The sequence below is a fragment of the Ornithodoros turicata genome, chromosome 10 (genome assembly GCF_037126465.1).
Source record: "Ornithodoros turicata isolate Travis chromosome 10, ASM3712646v1, whole genome shotgun sequence".
Classification (NCBI taxonomy): Eukaryota; Metazoa; Arthropoda; class Arachnida; order Ixodida; family Argasidae; genus Ornithodoros; species Ornithodoros turicata.
The window spans coordinates 5,798,863-5,817,685 of NC_088210.1; the positions used below are offsets into that span (position 1 = coordinate 5,798,863).

The 18,823-nt window shown below is 48.5% G+C and overlaps 1 protein-coding gene across 1 annotated transcript in view; it reads right to left on the reverse strand.

Annotated features, from left to right (window-relative positions):
• Positions 1-18,823, reverse strand: part of LOC135370355 (neprilysin-1-like) — a 101,231-nt gene that overhangs the window by 23,601 nt on the left and 58,807 nt on the right. Inside the window, exons 12-15 of the mRNA XM_064604090.1 lie at positions 15,124-15,201; positions 11,964-12,076; positions 7,544-7,602; positions 532-583 (exon numbers count right to left, since the gene is read on the reverse strand). Of these exons, the coding sequence (XP_064460160.1) occupies positions 532-583; positions 7,544-7,602; positions 11,964-12,076; positions 15,124-15,201 (302 nt within the window). The remainder of the gene's footprint in view (positions 1-531; positions 584-7,543; positions 7,603-11,963; positions 12,077-15,123; positions 15,202-18,823) is intronic.

The following is an 18,823-nucleotide window of genomic DNA, read 5'->3' on the forward strand; positions in this document are numbered from 1 at the left end:
GACAAAACGGACTAAAAAAAGCGTCTATGCTGTCTTTGATGTCCTTCTGTAACTGAAAACGGCTCCGTCGCCTACTCATATAGTACCCACAGAACCTTGCCAGAGGGTGGCATGGTGTGTTATAACATCTCCATCCGTCCCCGTTCGACACATGGGTGCCGAACTTGACCGATCGATGCTACGACACAAATAAAAGGGGCTCGTTTTCTTCATGATCTTCTTTTCACTAGTTCTAAATAGGAAAGCAGGACGGTTTGCTTCTCTCCCGAGCCGTAGCGATGGGGAAGGGGGGGGCGAGAGGGAGCACCCTGGCCAGTGGGGCCCTGGTAGGTTGGTCATACGATATAAAGCGGGAATGAAGAGAATTTACGATGTCGGCAGAGAGTGGGGGACGGGGGATGCTTTACGTTTACCATGCCCTAGGCGGAAGTTGAGCTCGCGACGACTCTCTACGTCCCTGGCCGCGTTACTGTGGAAAGGTACAGCCGCTGAAAAAGGGCGCGTCTGTGCGAGAATAAGCAAGACACTTACATTGGCAACCCGTACTCGTACAGCGGAGGCCGGAGAATGGCAGCAGGAAATTCTGAAAGCAGTTCAAGACGTCATTAAGGTGATGTCTTTCCCAACATGATAACCTGTCAATCGCGTTTATCCGGACGGCTCCGTTCCCTTTGAAAATCTCCGGATAGCGGGGGAATCGGATAAGTGAAACACGAAAATCCAGAGTGATCTTAAAAGGACACCTTTATTGACCATTACACAGAAAATTATCCTTTGTCATATGTTTCATTCTAAAACACGCATCGAGTTCTTGCAAACCTTTGCTAATGGCATTAACTTGCGAAATCTTGTTCTGTTGCTCGAAAAATACTAGCGCTGTTCTCAGTGCCGCCCGGGCATTTTCTACCGTCACAGCTGGTGCATCCCCGGTTTCATCATTAGGTTATTCTTGAACACTATCACAAGCGACGACACTGACGATATCGTCACCTATGATTGCAGCGCAGGGGTCCTCGTTGCGGACCTTCTTAGTCTGAAATGACCAGACTGCTCAGGGGGGTTACTTTTGTCTAACGTGCGAAGTCGGAAAGGGAGAAAATTCTTCCTAGCAAAACCCTCTTTGCGTCAGTAAAAAGGAGGCCACGACAACGGTCCTCGACCTCGCTTCACTAGGTGTGTGCCAAGTGTCCTTCCTGGACAATGACCGGATAACTGAAGCCGATTGTTGGGTATTAGTCACTTCTGTTCCCTGGAATTCTCGTCCGAGTCCGGAAGCTGAAGTTCGGATAAACGAGGGCGAAATACATAAGGAGAAATCCGTCCCCATGCTTTTTTTGTCCGGATAGCGCAGGATCGGGATAAATGAAGTCCGGATAAGCGCGGGTCGACTGTACTATTTTCATTGACTTTCGATAACGCGTTGGAACTAATTCTGCAGCACGATGCACAAGCGTCGTTCTAGTTTACCGCATCTCTACCCATCCCTTTGGAGTTTGCCAAGCCAGGCGAACGCTTACACCATTTCCGACTCGCGCTTGTCGGCTTATTATGACAAACATGTGAACACACGATCGAAAAATCCATCAGAGCCGATCCTAGTGGAACCATCAGACCAATAGGCCTATCGTAATTTCGAACATCTCCACTCCAGTAGGACTAACGGTTTAGCGGGTTGATAGGACCGTTAAGACCTAAGGGTCGAATGGCTTGATGGGAGCTCCACAAAAGTAAAAAAAAAAGTAATAAATAAATATTTGTTTCCTTCTGTCTTTTTCATACTCCTGTCGTGACTCAATTTAATAACTCTTGGTTCTGTTCTTGCTTTTGTTTTTGGTTCCAAGACTTTTCAAAATATACAATGTGCACAGCGTTTCAACAAGTAAACAGGAAGAGAAAAAAAAAACGCTCTCTAGCACTGAATGCCCAAAAGCTCGCTTGGTTTGGCAGTGTCCATTTCGTTTGATGCATTGGCATCAAAGTGGAAGTGGATGCAGATAGCACGAATACTATACTTATAGCTTGTCTTCCATGATTTGGCGAATCCGAGAGCCCCGTTTGCTGCCACAGTTAAATGAAGGGGTGAGGTGTGAGGTGCCTATGTTATTAACTCAAGACTAACACACCATCTGTGTTTTTTACTCTGAGACATTCTGTAGGTTCATATAGAATCGAACTTCCGTAGTGCAATCGCACGTTTTTCTTTTTCTTTTTTTTTTCTCTCTCTCTCTCTCTCTCGCAACACTCCATTCCATCAGAGAATTTCGTCAGGACCAGAAAAAATTTTGAAACTGCCGACACGCGACATCCGGCGGACATACGGAAAGGGACGTCCACCTATGAAGCTCACAGTCGTTTTATCGACGCTTACGGTACTGGCACGTGGCGTTTTATAGGCTGCGAGGGTCGCGTGATGCTCAATCGTCTTTACACGCTGGGGCGTTCGCAGCTTGAGTCTCCGGGAGCTAATCAGTTTTAGGGAAGCTTTATGGGGGTTACATATCACGAACCATGTTTAACTGAATCCTGGAGCAATATAAGAATATTTCGAGTCGCAGTGAGTCAGACGGCATAAAATATTAATAGCTTGACGGTCGAAGGTCTACCGGCCTGTCAGGACAATGCGAGCTGCCATATTCAATACTGTAAGAACGTCGGCTACAGTGTTGCTGATTTCTTACAGCAGCTAGAACCTTCGATACACAGGAAGACTAAAGGACAAGACGAGGACAGGACAGGGGGCAGTTTCAGTCTGATCCTTTGCAGTTCTGTCCTTTACGGGGTCTTGCATGGAGCGTTTTATCGATTATACGCTGTGCCCTATCTCTGATGTTCCATTAGGGGACCCTGATCTACTATGAGGCACTACCTTTTTGACCGCAAAGCCTCTTTGACGGACGATTGGGTTCTCCTCTGAGGCCACAAAGCTCACCTGATGGGCAGTTCGATACCCTTTGTTGGGCCGCCAGGGGTCCTGTGGTACCATCAGGCCTTCTTGTAGGGCCATTCGGCCCACGTGACGGGCTGTGGGACAGCATTTGTCGGGCTGCTAACAGACCTACTGGACCACTGGGAGTTGTTAATATGCCGACAAGCTGCGTAGATGGTCCATCAAGATATTCTAATAAACCATTAGAATATGGAGGTTTGTCGGATTTTTCTATCGGGACAGGGCAACAGTGAGAATCGCGACAGTAGTAATAGTAGTAGTAGTAGTAGTAGCGGTAGTAAGCAATAGGACTTGTGGGCAGTCGAGGGGCATGGACAGCGCTGTGTCAAGTCAGCTGACGCAGCTCACGAAAAAATTGTTAAGTGAAGGTCACACATCACTTGTTGCCAGACAGGTGAGCTACCATCGCACTAAGCTGATATCGTGGCCTCGTCAACAAATCGTTGTGTTCTTTGTCTTTTTTCAGATTGTGTATTCGTTGCATCTGCAAGTTACGTTGCACAGACAGCGACGCCAGCTGTCAATAAACAACAAAAGTGTTGTGTGAACATTAGATACGCTCGCACTCATCAGTTGAGGTTGTCCGGTAAAACAGTTTGATCATTCGTGTAGTCTTATCTTCATTTAGTATAGGTGGCCTGGACCCATCAGGGAAGATAAGACTATATCCTGCAGTCGATTAATACCCTTAAAGGAGCATTAAAGTGGTATCTAACATGGCCCAAAACTGCTGTCATCTTGTAAAGCAGTATGTGAAAAGCATTCCCACAAAATATTTCTATCCAAAGTTGTATCACCACGGTGCAATTAATTTGGAAAATCGCTGCCGCGGTGACAGGCCGGAGCGAGCCAACTGCAGACCACACCCACTCTAGTGTGACGTTCGTGGTAGAGAGCCCCTCATTCGTTCGTAGGAAAAACCGTCTGCTACGAACATTGCGAGCTGCTTCTTGTTGACTTCTATTATTTATATGATTTATATCACGTTTTCTTAAACAAAAAAGCATATACGCAGCCTGAGAAAATAAGATTACGATCACAAGAGTAATATATCCCTTCTGTGCAATTTCAGAATTCACAGCAGCAGAAAGCTAGCGATGGCGGCGGTATTGTTGCGCCACCTGTTAGCCACTGAACCAACTGCGCGGTGAAAACTGTCGGATAGGCTGCACACTGTCGAGAAGCACGGGGTTTTTGCTGTACAAACGCAGTTAATTTCGGGCTGCACCACTCGTTTTTCCCGTGGTGCCTGCGGTCCCAAAAAATCGTGGTTGTGTCGTGGACAGCCTTCAAACCCTCCGTTTCGGACATCACGAAGCCGGAGAACGCATGGCGTCTACGAAGCGGTAGCAGACGCTCCGGCCTGGGCGATGTTGCTCCCCTCGATCATGTGATCCCAAGTCCAATGAGGAGCGTCCTCACCACTTGCGTCACATAGTGACGTGTGTGGTGGCGCTCATCACGTGCCTATCGTGAAGGTGAAGGAGGGTGTTTCGCGCGCGGGAGGTTCGGGGAGCTATTGCAGGCGTCCCAATTTAGCTACGGTTGCACTAATTGTGGGAAAACAGTTTTCGGCCGCCTAACATTCCATACTGACCAAAAACAGGAACAAAGTTGTGTGCCTCTAGACTGCTCCTTTAAAAGTTCTGCTTGCGGACAGCGGTCTCCAGCCAGTCATGGGAAGTACTTGAAAGAACAAGTACCAAGTGCTCGTGCAGTACTTTAAGTATATTTGTGAGTACTTTGCTGTAAGTACACATCTGAGTGCTTGTACAGCTCCGGTCAACCTTAATAATAACACTGGGGAAAATGTGGTCTTGTTCTCGAGCGCGACTACAGCAACCCTTGGGGCGGTGAGGAAACCATAATTGAGCAAATTATTTTGTTAGTTTACGCAAGGATTTTATTCATTCATTCACGCTGCTTTGTATACCTTTTTGGAGTGAGCACATGTCTCCTCCAGCCAATCAAAGGATTCCTTGAAACGTCACTCTTACGTCATGCGCGGTGACCCTGCGCGCTTACGGAGCGTATACAAAGGTCAATAACTAAATAATGTATAGGTCTACTACATAGTATGTAGATTGAAAGTAGCTCGCTAGTCTTCCAGAGTAACTCGAGGACTTGAAGTTCACTGAACTAATGGACGAACTCTAATAGGACACCATTCCATCATCATCACTTTCTCATCCCTTCCACAAGCGCAATGGGGCAGTGTACCGGATCATGGGAGAATCAGCGACGACGCCATGCACACCAGACTCTTCGAAATTACGGACTTGTTTTTCGATGCGGCAAAGGAAACTGTGACAGCCATTAAAGCCGCGCGGAAGGGCTCCCAAGTTTTTGCACCTCATCCCTGTGCACCGACGAATACCGCTGTACGGTTAACTCCAGTGGTATGCAGCAGATGTGGAGCGTGACATTACGCCTCGAAATGCAGCCACAAGAACAGAATTTGTCATAAATGCGGCGTCAAGGGACACCTCGCCAGGATGTGCAAGGACAAGAAGGGAAAAGAGACGAAAGTTCCACAGGGGAAGTTCCACACGGGCTAGCGCAAATTTCAATTACCCTTCTGATGCTGAAGGAGGTCTGCAGACGATCTACTTCATGTGGCAGCTGCGGACGTTAGGCAACGTTTGTGACGAGCCCTTCCGTGTTAAAGTATCTGTTAATAATGTACCTATGACAATTAGAGCTTGACAACGGAGCCAGTGCGAAAATCGTATCAGAAGATGCATTCCGAAGAACGTTTCCTTCACGGATGTCAGACTATTCAAATATTTGAAGCATTCAAATGCTTCGTCGAAGGGCAACAATGACGAACTCCACACCTGTTTGTGGGAAGCTTGCGTGCACTGTCAAGTTCAGACGACGACAGTCTGTTCAGGACAGGACGGCAGCCTGGAAGTAGCTGACGTACTTCGACCTAGAGCCCTGCACGGGCCGATTTTTCCAGGCCCGACCCGGGCCCGGACCACAATATTTTGATGCGGCTCAGCCCGGCCCGGTGACTCGGCGAGTATATCCCGGCCTAGTATTTCCAGCCGTGACGTACGCGTTTCTAGCGCTTATCAAACACATATATAAGTCAATTTATAAGAAGAGAAGACAAGGCCACAAACATACAAGTGCTAGCGGCTTAACACCGTAGCGCATGGGTGTTATCGTTACGCTGTCAGGTTTTTGCGGAAGTAGAGGATGCTGTCGATAAACTCCTTCTCCCAGTCTCTACCAAGTCATTGTGGGCCCCGCCCCGGGTCGGGGGCCCGTGCCCGTGCAGGACTCTACTTCGACCACCCCCGCTACAAGGACAATGCACAAAGCTCAAGCCAATGATCATTGACCGCACAACCATAACGGAGGGTGAACGGCTGCAGTAATTACTGACCACAGAAGAACTTGGTATACGTTTTAATTATGTGTTAGTGCCGCGGAGCAAGTGTAGCTATGACAGCTAGACATTCGCTTAGGAAGTCTTCCGGGGAACCCAGTGAGCCAGTGCCGGGATTCGAACAAGCGTCAACTCCGACAACTCGGCGTGGACGGCGATCATCTTAAAGGAGTACAGAGGGCCATCCAAAAAAATTTCAGATTACGACGTCTGATGAAAATGTGTGCGTCATTTTACGGAATAGCGCGAAAGGTTTTGATGTGTGCAATTTGTTTCCCAGAAAAAAAACTCACATAAACATGGCTGCGTGCGTTCACCCTTATCTCGCCACCACGGCTGTAACGAGGAGGAGAAGCACGTCACCGATGAAGTTTCAGGGACATTTCTGGTTCGCAAATCAGTGCGGTCAGTACCGTGTCCCTTTTCCGCCGTAAACCAGTTTTGCCTGTTGCCCCAGAGAACTGGTGATAGGAGGAACGGCCGGATCATGACCGAGCCAAGAGCAATGCTTTTTCAGAACCCCGAACAACGGAGTAGCAGATGACAGCGGACTAGCAGACAACATTTCTCTGAACCAATCAGCGAGCGTGGTCCTCGTAGCGTCAGCGCGAGGTCCCATGCAGATCACAGGCTGGTACTGCTCTCCACCGCCGTTGCGTACTGTTGCATTTTCCCACGTACTTTCAATCCAATTTTTGCGATAATTATGACTCTGTCATGTGAATAACTTCTCATGGTGCATTTTACTGACCTACATAACAGTTTTATAAAAAGAAAAGAGGGTGTTAAAAATTACTCATGTGCTACTTTAACCACTACGCCACGGGAGCTGGCAGCTGTCCAATCGCCGCCCTATTCTGTTCATGGTGGCTCACGGAGGTCCATACAGGTCGGATCCGATGCCGTGTTCCAACATATGGCAGCAATGTGTTGCGGAAACTTTTCCAGGCACTTCCACAATATAGGCGCAGACAATAGCTGCGCTTTCACACCGAGCTGATGAGGTATTGCAAGTGGTCGGCTAAGGCTTGCCCCATTTTGCTGCTTGAGACGGTACATTATGCTCCGCTTTACCCTGTCCGGCATAACTTGGGGCGAGGCGTCGCACCGAACTAATTCTGACATGTGAGAGATCGCCTCCAGTACGTGTACTACTATGTTAACGTGTACTTTAGAACATGGTAGAGGAACACACTTACTGATGGAGTTTGTCTGAGGATAATAGTACGCGTTGACCACTGTGGGGTTTCCAACGCCTCTGTAAAATAAAAGAGGACGAATAATTCCGGGAGCAGAGGAGATTCACGAAGAGAATGTCCTCAACCGAGTACCTGCCCTTCGAAACCACGACACTTATTGTAAGAGAACAAAAGTATCATACATTTAATATGACGTATTTTCCTTCTGTCTCAGAAACACGTCACGGGTGATGTTAAAGGCCCACATTCGACATTTTCAGCAGTGAAAAAGTCAGTGATGGTTGTTCTGAGGCTTCTCTTTCAGTCACTATGAGTTTGATCTGTTCTTCAATACATCTCTTTAACACAAACGCCTCCATACCAGGTTCAAGCAAGAGCCTCTGGTCTTGATATATACGTTGAATAGAGACGGTTCTTCGGCTGGGCCATGTCGAAGAATAGTGCGCTAACAAGGAAAGTTGGGGTAGTCGGTATCCCGACATGATGATATAAAACGAGCAAAAAGACAGTCCAGAAATCCCTAGCCAACGGCCAACTAATTAAACCCGACCGCCAAAAATATTAAAAGCACTAGCACCCAGCTGTCACAGTATTTTGTACCTCGTTGTCTGCAAAGAAATGTGCCATACCGACATTCCTAACCAATCAGTATATCGCATCCGTAGCGTATATACACGTGCTCAAGATAAAAAGAAAGCCCGTGTTTCAACTACCGGGTGGGGACAACGATAATTTGCTAATGGCATTATTATAGAGGCTCACCAGACTGGCGCCAACATCTACATTCATCATCAGCACTGTACATCATCGGCACCGCCTTTCGCACCACAGTGTCACGGTTGCATGTAGACTTCATGCTGAGTGGAGCAACTGTTATTGATACAGGTGAGAGACTTCGAACTAGACCGATTTGACTCTACAGGCTCCCGCTCGCCAAGAAAGTCATCATCCACTGTATCGGCGGAAGAAAACGCGTACCCGGATGCCCACGTGAACAGATTGTCCTGTCATCTAAAACATAGAGAATGGACTCAGTAAAGAGTAGAGAAGAAGTTGCTAACAGCGAGGTCATGACAGCGAAAGCGCTGGCTATAAAATCTAACTTCAAATTATTGGCTGAAAATTTAGTTTAAACGTTTAGCACGGCAACTGTCACCATCATAAGAAGGCATAGGACATCGTTTGTTTAGCTTCGGTTAGGGACTAGACCAGAGGGAGCCGTGCCCTGGACAGCATGCTATTACACCACCAAGGTCAATTGAAACTCTACGTAATGACTGAAATTGATGGGGGTCAGGATATTCGGACCCTCCCCCCAAAATCCGTCCCAGGTCTGGACTAAGTTACGCTGCGTAACGGCTTCTCCGCAGCTCAATGAGGCAAAGAGCGCGTTAAGTAGCAACTCCAGACTAGTAGGAACTAGACGTTGTCCCTCCTTTTCCGGAGCGTGGCGCTCTTGATGAACTCTCGCGCCCCAGCTTGCAGGGTTGGAGCGCTTAAGTGCTGCCCCTGCTCCATGGCGTATGGGGGAACGGGAGACCGGAAAAGCTGTGTGCCGCCGTGGAAACTTTGCGTGGGTGCGTATCGCGCTCGGGGCTCTCAAAGATCGTGTAAGCCGCATTAAAGTACGAGAGACAGAGTCTACCGAGGGCGTCCGGTAGAGCCGCTACATAACGAGGCCATATTGCTCTTGTATCCTCAGGGGTTCAGCGAGTACAGCTCTCACGCTTCAAATGCAAGAGGATGGATGTTCAACCTGTGCAATAAGTAGAAATACGAAACATTCGGATGCTGTGATGACACCACAGAATACGGAAAACACCAGTCTTTCTGTGGACGGACTGGAGAGTGTGCTTTGAGGCACAGAAAACCGCCGCGCAGTTGAAATCCGGTATCCAAGTACGTAGATCAGCTGTCTGCCGAGCACCACATTGTACCTCTTTCTCTCTGTCTCTCTCTTTCTCTGTCTCTCTCTCCCCTGCTGCACGTGGAGCGGCCCATTGGTCTCTGTCCCAAATAAGGGAGTATCATATTTTGTGGTTCAGGGGCAACTGGTTTCTCTGTGGACCCATGGCGATCAACATTGTTACTATATGAAGAAACTGGAGCTATAAGGACAACGAGCAAAAAGTACACGAGTACACGGGTACGACTGCCCCACTACAACAAGTTATTGTCAATGCCTTTGCTTTTATGCAGGTGTGTCATGTGACCAGAGGTGAACATGTAAACACACAAGGGAACAACACAGAACACATTGCATATCTCCATCCTTTACCGTACTTACAATCTAAGTTCAATCTCTACAAACTCTGTTCATATTGACTAAGTGTGTAGAGGACGATGGTCTTCCTCTACATGAGCCCCGACCGGCGATGATGGTATGCCACGGAGAGGCGATGACGGTGGCCTATCTCCATGGCCGCGCCGGTGGAACTGAGAAGCGGGTGCTCCATGCGCGTGGCCATCCTGTCGTTGTCCAGCGTCCGCTACAGGGGTCCCCCTGCCGTCAGGTGCGTTGCGGACGCATCGCAAGAGCTGGACTCCAGGTAACGCGCCTGGGAAAAGCTGCAGTTGAGGGCGACCGTGGTATACGTGCATGGTCGAACAGGTGCATGGCACGGCACACGTTGGGGGCATGTCACAGATGGTGAGGACGAAAACAACGATCCGTCAGGTAGAGACCAGCGAGAGAGAGTGATGCGCTCGGTGTCGTGGTCCTGGGGTGCCGCGACCGGCACGGGAGCCGAAGCTCGAGAGTCCCAGGTGAAGTGAGTGAGGCGAGGCTATGTGGTGAGATGCCGAGACGGACTGAAGCGTGCCGTGGCGTCGGCTGCCGCGACTGCCGCGACCGGCAGGTGAGCGCAAGGCTCGAGTGTCGCGGCCGGCAGTGAGAAGCGTTGGGTGCGGTGAAGAGTGCAGAGATGCGGCAGGAGTGAAGGCGGCTTAATCTGTGAAGCGCGTGTGTGCCGAAGGTAGTGCTGCTCGATGGTGTCGTCACAAATTTGGGATGGTGAAGGGCCGAATTGTTCCGGACGTGATGTTCCTCGTTCGGGTCACCAAATGTGACCCAGACGAAGAACATCACGTCCGGAGCAATTCGGCCCTTCACCATCTCTGACATGCCGCCAACGTGCGCCGTGCCATGCACATGTTCGACCATGAACGTATACCACGGTCGCCCGCAACTGCAGCTTTTCCCAGGCGCGTTACCTGGACTCCAGCTCTTGCGATGCGTCCGCTGACGGCAGGGGGACCCCTGTAGCGGACGCTAGACAACGACAAGGATGGCCACGCGCATGGAGCACCCGCTTCTCAGTTCCACAGGCGCGGCCATGGAGATAGGCCACCGTCATCGCCTCTCCGTGGCATACCATCATCGCCGGTCGGGTCTCATGTAGAGGAAGACCATCGTCCTCTACAAAGTGCGATTGAGGGCTCACTGATACATACATTTTTCTCCCCTTCTTTCCAAATTAAGAATGCTTCAAAAGTTTCCCGTTTACCTTTTGACCTGAGTCTGCCTTTTATCAGTGTTTGTTCCGGCTTTTGTTTACATCCACATCGACTAACATAAACGGCTGAGGTGCCTTTTACGGTGCCCTTTGTATTATTTCTATGTTCCATCAACCACTCCTTGATGCAACGCCCCGACTGTCCTATACGTACTCTGTTGCAGGACAACGGGATTTCGTGTACTGCTCATAGTTCACAATGAACTATTTTATCTCTGCGTTTTATGTTGCATCCCTTCATCATTTTTCCTTTGGTCAGTGGGGGGGGGGGGTATATTTATTAGACCAAAGGAAAAAAAGGGGGTAAAGGTCAGTCCAACCTTTCCTTGCTATTCCGCAAAGAAAAAAGGAAAATCAGTGGGATTTGATCAGTGGGAGCGTTATTCCTGCCCTGTGAGTGGACAAACACATCGTCACGTGGTTTCTATAAACTTAACCCTTTCCCATCCCTAGAGACAAAGTGTCGTAGCGTATTGATTCCTAAGGACATACATTGTAGCATAATATGAAACATTACTCCTGTTTGCCTCGATTTTTCATCAACTTAAAGTCTCGAGTATGACGCTTCAATTTTCTTTCACCTACCCTGACGGTAATGAAGGACGAGATGAAACAGACTTAACTACAAGGACGAAAGGTAAGCGATCCATAAATAAGCGAGTGAGCGCCAGATGCCACCGCGGTCAACTGAGTTGCAACCACGCAACGAGGACATCGCGGATACTTCAAGACCCCCTTCAGATACGACGCCTCCGTACTGTTCGCCTGCAAGTTATCACATTAAATCCCAAAGTTAAGACTAAACTCGTATGAGCAAGAATAGCGTCTACAGATATGTCACAACAGAACAGTAAAAATACACGAGCAAACAGTAAAAATGTAGGTAGAAAACTTGCGACTCTTACGATTCGTTTCTCAGGGACGTTTTCCCAAGGTCTAATAAAGCTTTGCGAATATTGTTCCTTCTAAAATCGAGGTAACTGCTAATATATGGCATTCCTAGAGTCACGTCTCCTACCTGAAACAAACGGAGAGGAAAATATTTCCAAGGTTAGACTCACACACATAGTGATCCGAAGAAATAAAGCCGTTTGCCACAAGCACAAAGGCACCAAAGCATTGCATTCCAAGCATTCCAGGTGTATAACACTCTCGAAACACGGGGCAATATGTGAGAGGCATGTAATGCGCTTACAAGCAAGTGAGAGGCAAGTCTGTCCTAGAGGAGTTAGGCTCAACACTACAGACGTCAAGTGCCGCATAGTAACTCAACACACGCTAATGTGTCAACTATTCTATTCTGGGGTCCTACAGAACGGAGGTGAGATACTAACATATTAAAAAAACGGGCAGATGTGCTGCAAGTCACAGTGTCATCAAATCAACAGCGACAGAGCTCTTTATTTGAGCTTGTCTACCGCTATGTGTATGGTTGGCCCTGTTGATTGTGGTCAGCAGCAAGATCTTCCGTACGTACACTCCCTAGGACGGCCCATAATGCCACTATTCACCTCCGCGCACAAAAGCAGCACCGTCTCCGCTGCTGCTGCCGCGGGTGACGAGAAGCCGGTACGCGCGCCGGGGAACCCCTCACGTGCCCTCCTTCCTTCCTTATTATGGGTTTAGAGCCCTGATCTACGAAGTACGAAGTGACAACCGCCACCGCCAGTTTATCTCTGAGGCGCGTGACCCAACGTCATAGCCCACGTGACTCTCCGAATTGACCAAACTGCATCGCGCGCCTTTTTCGCGTCCCCTCGCTTTGACTCCCGCCAAGAGAGAGAAGGGTTTCGGCGATGCGACGCACGGGACAGTATCTTCATGAAATTGGGCACTTAACAGCTGTCGTTACCAAAAATATTCCTAATGTAGATTTCCGCTTTTGTTACTGAGCGCTTCGTGAGCTGTACGAGTGCGTCAAGATTGCGGAAATTGGTAGCAGACGACGCCGTTTTCTTCACCCTACGCAGAGGTGTTACACTGTTAAAATAGAACTTCACCACATAGCACGCTCCTACCCAACTACCATTTCGAATGATATCATAATGTGTTATGATTCGTTCAAAACAGGAGGAGCCTATCTGGGACATGCACAAGTCCCAGATAGGTTCCTTCTCCTATTTTCAGCAAATATGGACACAAAATGATAGCATTCGGAATGATGGTTGGCTAGGAGCGTGCAATGCGGTGAAGTTCTGTTTTAACAGTGCAGTATTTAGACACCCTAAGCGCAATCAGAGGAACGAAATTCGCATCAAGTGTTGCAACCGGACCAGGAGTTCGAAGCAAAGCTGGTGCTCAAAGGTTTCTGCACTAGCGCTGCCCCATCTCTCACATCTGAGGACAGGTCTCTATGTGAAGGCAACATTTATGTTCGTTGGTGACCTCCTATTTATCGAGCGATCTGCCTGCCGATTGGCGACATGTCGCTCGGAGGATTCTGCATCCTGGTACGGCTTAATCGAAAACAGTGCCCCCATGTGTCCGAAATATGTGCCTAAATGCCCACAATTCGTAAAATATGTCCTTGTGTGAATGTCCATGTGTCAAAAATTGCCCCTGCATTTTGGATTTGTGCACCCTTCTGAATAGGGTTCATTCTCACCCCTCTCTTGCTGCGGCTGGTTCGTTGCTTAGCCGCTACTTCCCGCTGCACAACTCGTTACCCGAACGGCAAGAATGTCCTTCGACAACAATGCCCCGCTCCAGCCGCCTTCGATCGGCCAGGTGGCCGTCAAGCTTCCGCTCTTCTACGCCCCTCACCAGAACATCTGCTTCCAAATGGCTGAGTGTCAGTTCGCCCTTGTTGGAATCACTCAGCAAAGCATTAAAGTTTCATCATCTCATAAGCAATCTTCTGCCAGAAATTGTGCAGGAAGTATTCGACATGTGCAGCGCGTCTCTTGCTGTCGATGCGTATGATGCCCTTCGGAAGGCGATTAACCATTGAACGGGGACCTCTGAGGGGGGCGCGAGCTTTCGCTGCAGCTGCTAGTGGTCAAAGAAGTCGGAGATCGTCAGCCTTCTCAGCTCTTACGGCACATGTACGGCCACCTTGGGGTTCTGGCCCTTCTGGCAGCTATAGCCGACGTCCCTGAAAAGGTTCTCGAAGCGGCCCATATCTTATATGCTGCCATATCTGCTGCCCATATCTTATATGCTGCCGCTCCCGTCAACCTGAGTATCAGTCCTTCTGCTCGTACCTGCAACCATGACTCATGTCCGTCCGTTTCCCCCGAGCCGGCTGCTATTTCGCTTCTTTGACGAGATGTTCAAGTGCTCAGAAACCTTATTCAGCAGCATAAATGCACTGTCCTCGCGCTTTTTGTTTTCTCAGCTATGTTTTTTTATCGACCCCCTGAGGCCCGCTTTTCTCGACCCTCTTCCGCACGCTCCTGGCCGTCCACCTGCCCCTCATTTCAATCTCACCACCCTCTAAGGCTTCCAAACCTGATATCCTGGTTCTTGTCCATCACTACCAACATTCTGCCGGCGTGAGTGTGTGTTTGGGGAGGGGGTGCACCAGTAGCGCCTGTAGCATCACCACCATCGTCATTTTTAGCTCCCTCGCTAAGTGCCTCGAATAAACGTTCGTTCCCATCCCGTCTTTTGGTGTGGCTGGTTCCTCGGTTAGCCGCTACGTCCGGCCGCTCTATCACAAATGAGGGCACATTTCCCTCTGAAACCGGCCTCGGACGCACTATCCCTCTGCAATAGTTGTGACGTTGCACACCTGAGCGTTGTCGACTACGGCAAGCAGGTCAATCACCTCCACCACCACTACCGCACAACTGGTACTGCCTTCATGAATCGTAGCATAAAAATGGGGTGTCTGTTGCGGAGCACGGGTTCGAGTCCCGTACCTGTCTTTCGACTGTCTTAGATCGTCTTACGTGTAGATATGATAAGTGTAAGGAATTTACTGCAACGAATTAAAAAGAAAACTCGTAAGCAAGAGCACCTGGAATAACCAAAACAGCACCAAGACGAAGCACGATGAAGAAAGTGCAGAGTAGGTGTCGTGACACAGGATTTCTGTATAGGCACACTTGACTTCATACTCACCAAACTGAACAGCTCTTCGAGGTACGTGTTGTTTAGTAGTCGATTGTCATAGGCCATGAAGGAAAGCATCATATTTAGCTGCAAGCAAAATGATGTAAAGGTTATACAGTTTGTAAAAGCTGGTGTCTCTTTTAGTGGGATTCGTGTACAAGCGCGCTGTTGGAAATGGATCAAATGCACAGGCACCGAGCACTGATGCCAACATGAACGTTATCTCAGTAATGTTGTTCGCCCAGTCTCGAAGTTCTAGCATACCATCCTGTCAGCGCGACCAAGCGTGTGCTTAAAAAGCGGTGTGAAAGCCATTTTGAGACGAAGGTACAGGACGATGTACAGGCGTCGCCAGTCGCCTGCTTGCATGCCAGTGCCGCCTCCCGTCGATGTTGGGAGTCCATGGTACACGAGCGCCTCCTCTCGACGGGGTGAACTCGGGGAAATCGGCGTAGTAGGATGTATCACCTGCTGTGTAGTGTCACCTAACGCTCCCGCCCAACAGGCACACCAACCGCGCTATCTACCACGCTTTATCTAAATGCCGGTTTGCGGGAGGGCGAGCTTGAGGGACACAATATTATGAAATACTTTGAAGCGTATGCAAACACTGTAGCCTCACCCATCTTGTGCTTTGAGCGTTCTGTTCACTATGATCTGTGTTATCGCACAAATTTTATTTTGTTTTATGGTGTTGAGGACAGATTTGGTAGCGTGTTTGTGTGGATGCAAATACTCCAAACGCACACTAATATTTTTACTGGTATACTGATTTTCTTATCGCTGAAGTGTCTGTAGAGTAGGTAACTTAGACGGTGATCCGTGCGTGCTTGCCGAGTTCCCGTCGAGAGGGCAAGCACGTTTACCAGGGCCACACAGTCGCCACTCCAGCTCAACCCAGCGTCGACTCAAGGCGGCGCTGGCATTCCAGCAGGCCACGCGCTCACGCGCTACGGTTAAGGGTGGCGACGCCTGTACATACCACAGATACAAAGTGCAGCGGCAGCCGATTTGGTAGACTAAATCATAACTATGGGTCCACGGCACCCATAATGGTATTACAGAAGCGTGCTCGAACACAGTATTGCCGGAATATTATATTCTAAATGACTTATTTTTATTTCTCAGATTAAATCAACTACAGGGACATCAGAGGAGAGAAACATGTCTATCGGCAATGGTAGCAATATGCAGAGAAACAACGCAAAATCAGGGCATGAGATGTTATGTGATTGGCCTGTACGATACCTTGCAATGAAGACGTATCCGTAACACGTGGTGTGACATGCATTTTTAAATCATGGATACATCACCGCCCATCTTTCAAACGACTTGAGTTACAGGTAAAACATGAATGCATTGTAAAAAAGCTGGAAGATTCGGATAGTTCGTATATCATATTGCAGCCAATAGCGCAACCAATAAAAGCGAGGACAAAAGTCGAGACACGGACAAGCATTGTGTAGTGCATCGAAAATTGGTTTTAGGCAGATATGACGATGGCTTGTAGGCAGGCCGAACGACCTGGAGACGTTTATTTATCTGTATTTATTTGTTTTTTACTGCGACAACGCAGCCGCGGATACAGGAAACGACAATCTGGTCACCGATTCTGTGGTATTCCACATGGTTTGGCTCTTGTTCATCGCAATTAAATAGACATTTGCCTTTGACAAGTAAAGGGCTCTGCTAGGGCTGACGGTCACGGCTATCGGGACACGGTTTGCAGGACTCGAAGCAATGATTGAAGATCGACACGATCGTTGATCAACTTTATCCATCGTCGTTCTCGACAACTGTTGATCATCGTCTGTGCCGCCTGGCCAGTTGAATCTTGATGTTTCAAATGCCTATTTGGCATCGAGCGCATTATGATTTATAAGGTAAATGGTAGTGGTAGTAGTCTTCGGGAGACAGTTGAGTGCTATCGCGGTGGACAAAAGCAGATCAGTGGTAGGAGGCACGCATTTGACCTTGTTTCATTTTGGGGGCATGATCCGTTCTAGCTGCAAGACTTAATCCACCCCTCTAGAGTGTCGTGGAAATGCGACGAGTTGGTAGCAAAGACAGTAGATAGGACACAAACAGACACAGGTAGAACGTCAGGCGTTGACTATCCACATCAACTGAAAATCGACACAGAGAGAATGATACAACAAGAACTTCGTGTTATTTAAGTTTAGTGATCATTAGGGGACTCGTTATGCAGGTACGCATTCCCTAGAACGTTTTCCTCAGGATGACATGCACACTAACGTGTGTGCGGGCGATTTCGAATACGGTGTTCGAGGAAAGCACACTTTAAATACCTCATATCAACCGGCACACGGTCTGCACGAGCAAGCGAGGATCAGGAAGAAGACTGAATGTGAAATGCTTGCTGAAAGTTGCGATGGCCCCAAACTAGACAGGACGGTGCTGCTCACACTCTTGCACGATGAAGAAGAAATAAATAAATACCTCTGTTGCTGTCAGAGGGCCCTGTCGGCGAGATACTGGCATGTACGCCATGGACTTTACTGGTTCTTTACCTGGACGAAACTTTGAGCAGTGCACTAACGTACCATGCACTGCGTAAAGACTAGGCTGAACTCCCCCCACCCCCCACCCCCCACCGGCTGTTTTAGTTTCTTTAGGTTGTCAACTGCACTGGACGCAATGTTTTTCGTTTCTTCGTAGAAGCTTGAACTGAAGGCAAGCACCAACATTGATTCTGGTTTTAGATACGTTGATCGATCCATCAGAGTCGGACCAACGCGGTTTGGGGAACCTGCACTGAACTGGAAGCTGCCACATTTGGCACCGGATATATGGCTGAATCGTCGCCGAGGCTGAATGGACAACGGAATGGAAAACAACGACGGTTTATAGAGCAACCATACAGAGCAGCCAGTTCAGTACGATCGACAAGGTGGATGCTCTGGTCGTCTGGCGGATCGAAGCCAGTGCTTTCTTCTCCTTTCTCTTCCTTTTTTTAATTTTTTGACAGATAGGTCCAGGGCTTCGGGGCGTGCTGAACGTCTAGGACACGTTTCATCTGTGTACTTCTGCCTCCCATGGGGTATGTAACGCACGTTTTGTCCCGCTTTTGGCTGCAGCGAACCCCGAAAGGAAAAAAATATGCGGCTAAATAGCGAAAGATCTTTCTACTTTTCCTTGACCCCCTCTCAGCTCCCATCTTTCTACGGTCTAGTCAATGGAACATTCAGACATGTTGGCTATCAACCAATCTCAGAGTCAATACATTGTCTTACCCAAAGTTTTCTTCACGCCTTCCTCATCAAGCTGCACAGTGACGCATTGTTTTGGTATAATGATTCAGTCATCGTGCGCTGATGATAGTGACAAAACTGAACCGCAAGTTCAGCGGTTCGTACAGAGTCTTCCCCTTCTATTCGGTAAACATGAGCAGACACTAAACAGAATACGTTCTGCTCAAAGAATACGTGAAAAGACTGTAAAGTGAAAATCTAGAAGCGAAATAACGGCATTGGGCGTAGACAAAATAAGAAGAGTTTGGTTCGTTGACTGATAGCCCCCATCCCCCTTTCATGGCAGATATACCGCCTTGGGTCGGAGGAATATGGTAACATTAACCTAAAGGAATTGAAAGTACACCATCACCGTTGGGTTCAGACAACATGTGATATATGCACCACCGCTTGAAGTATGTGGAACGCTCGTTGCAGGCGGGCTAGGAATAGGATGC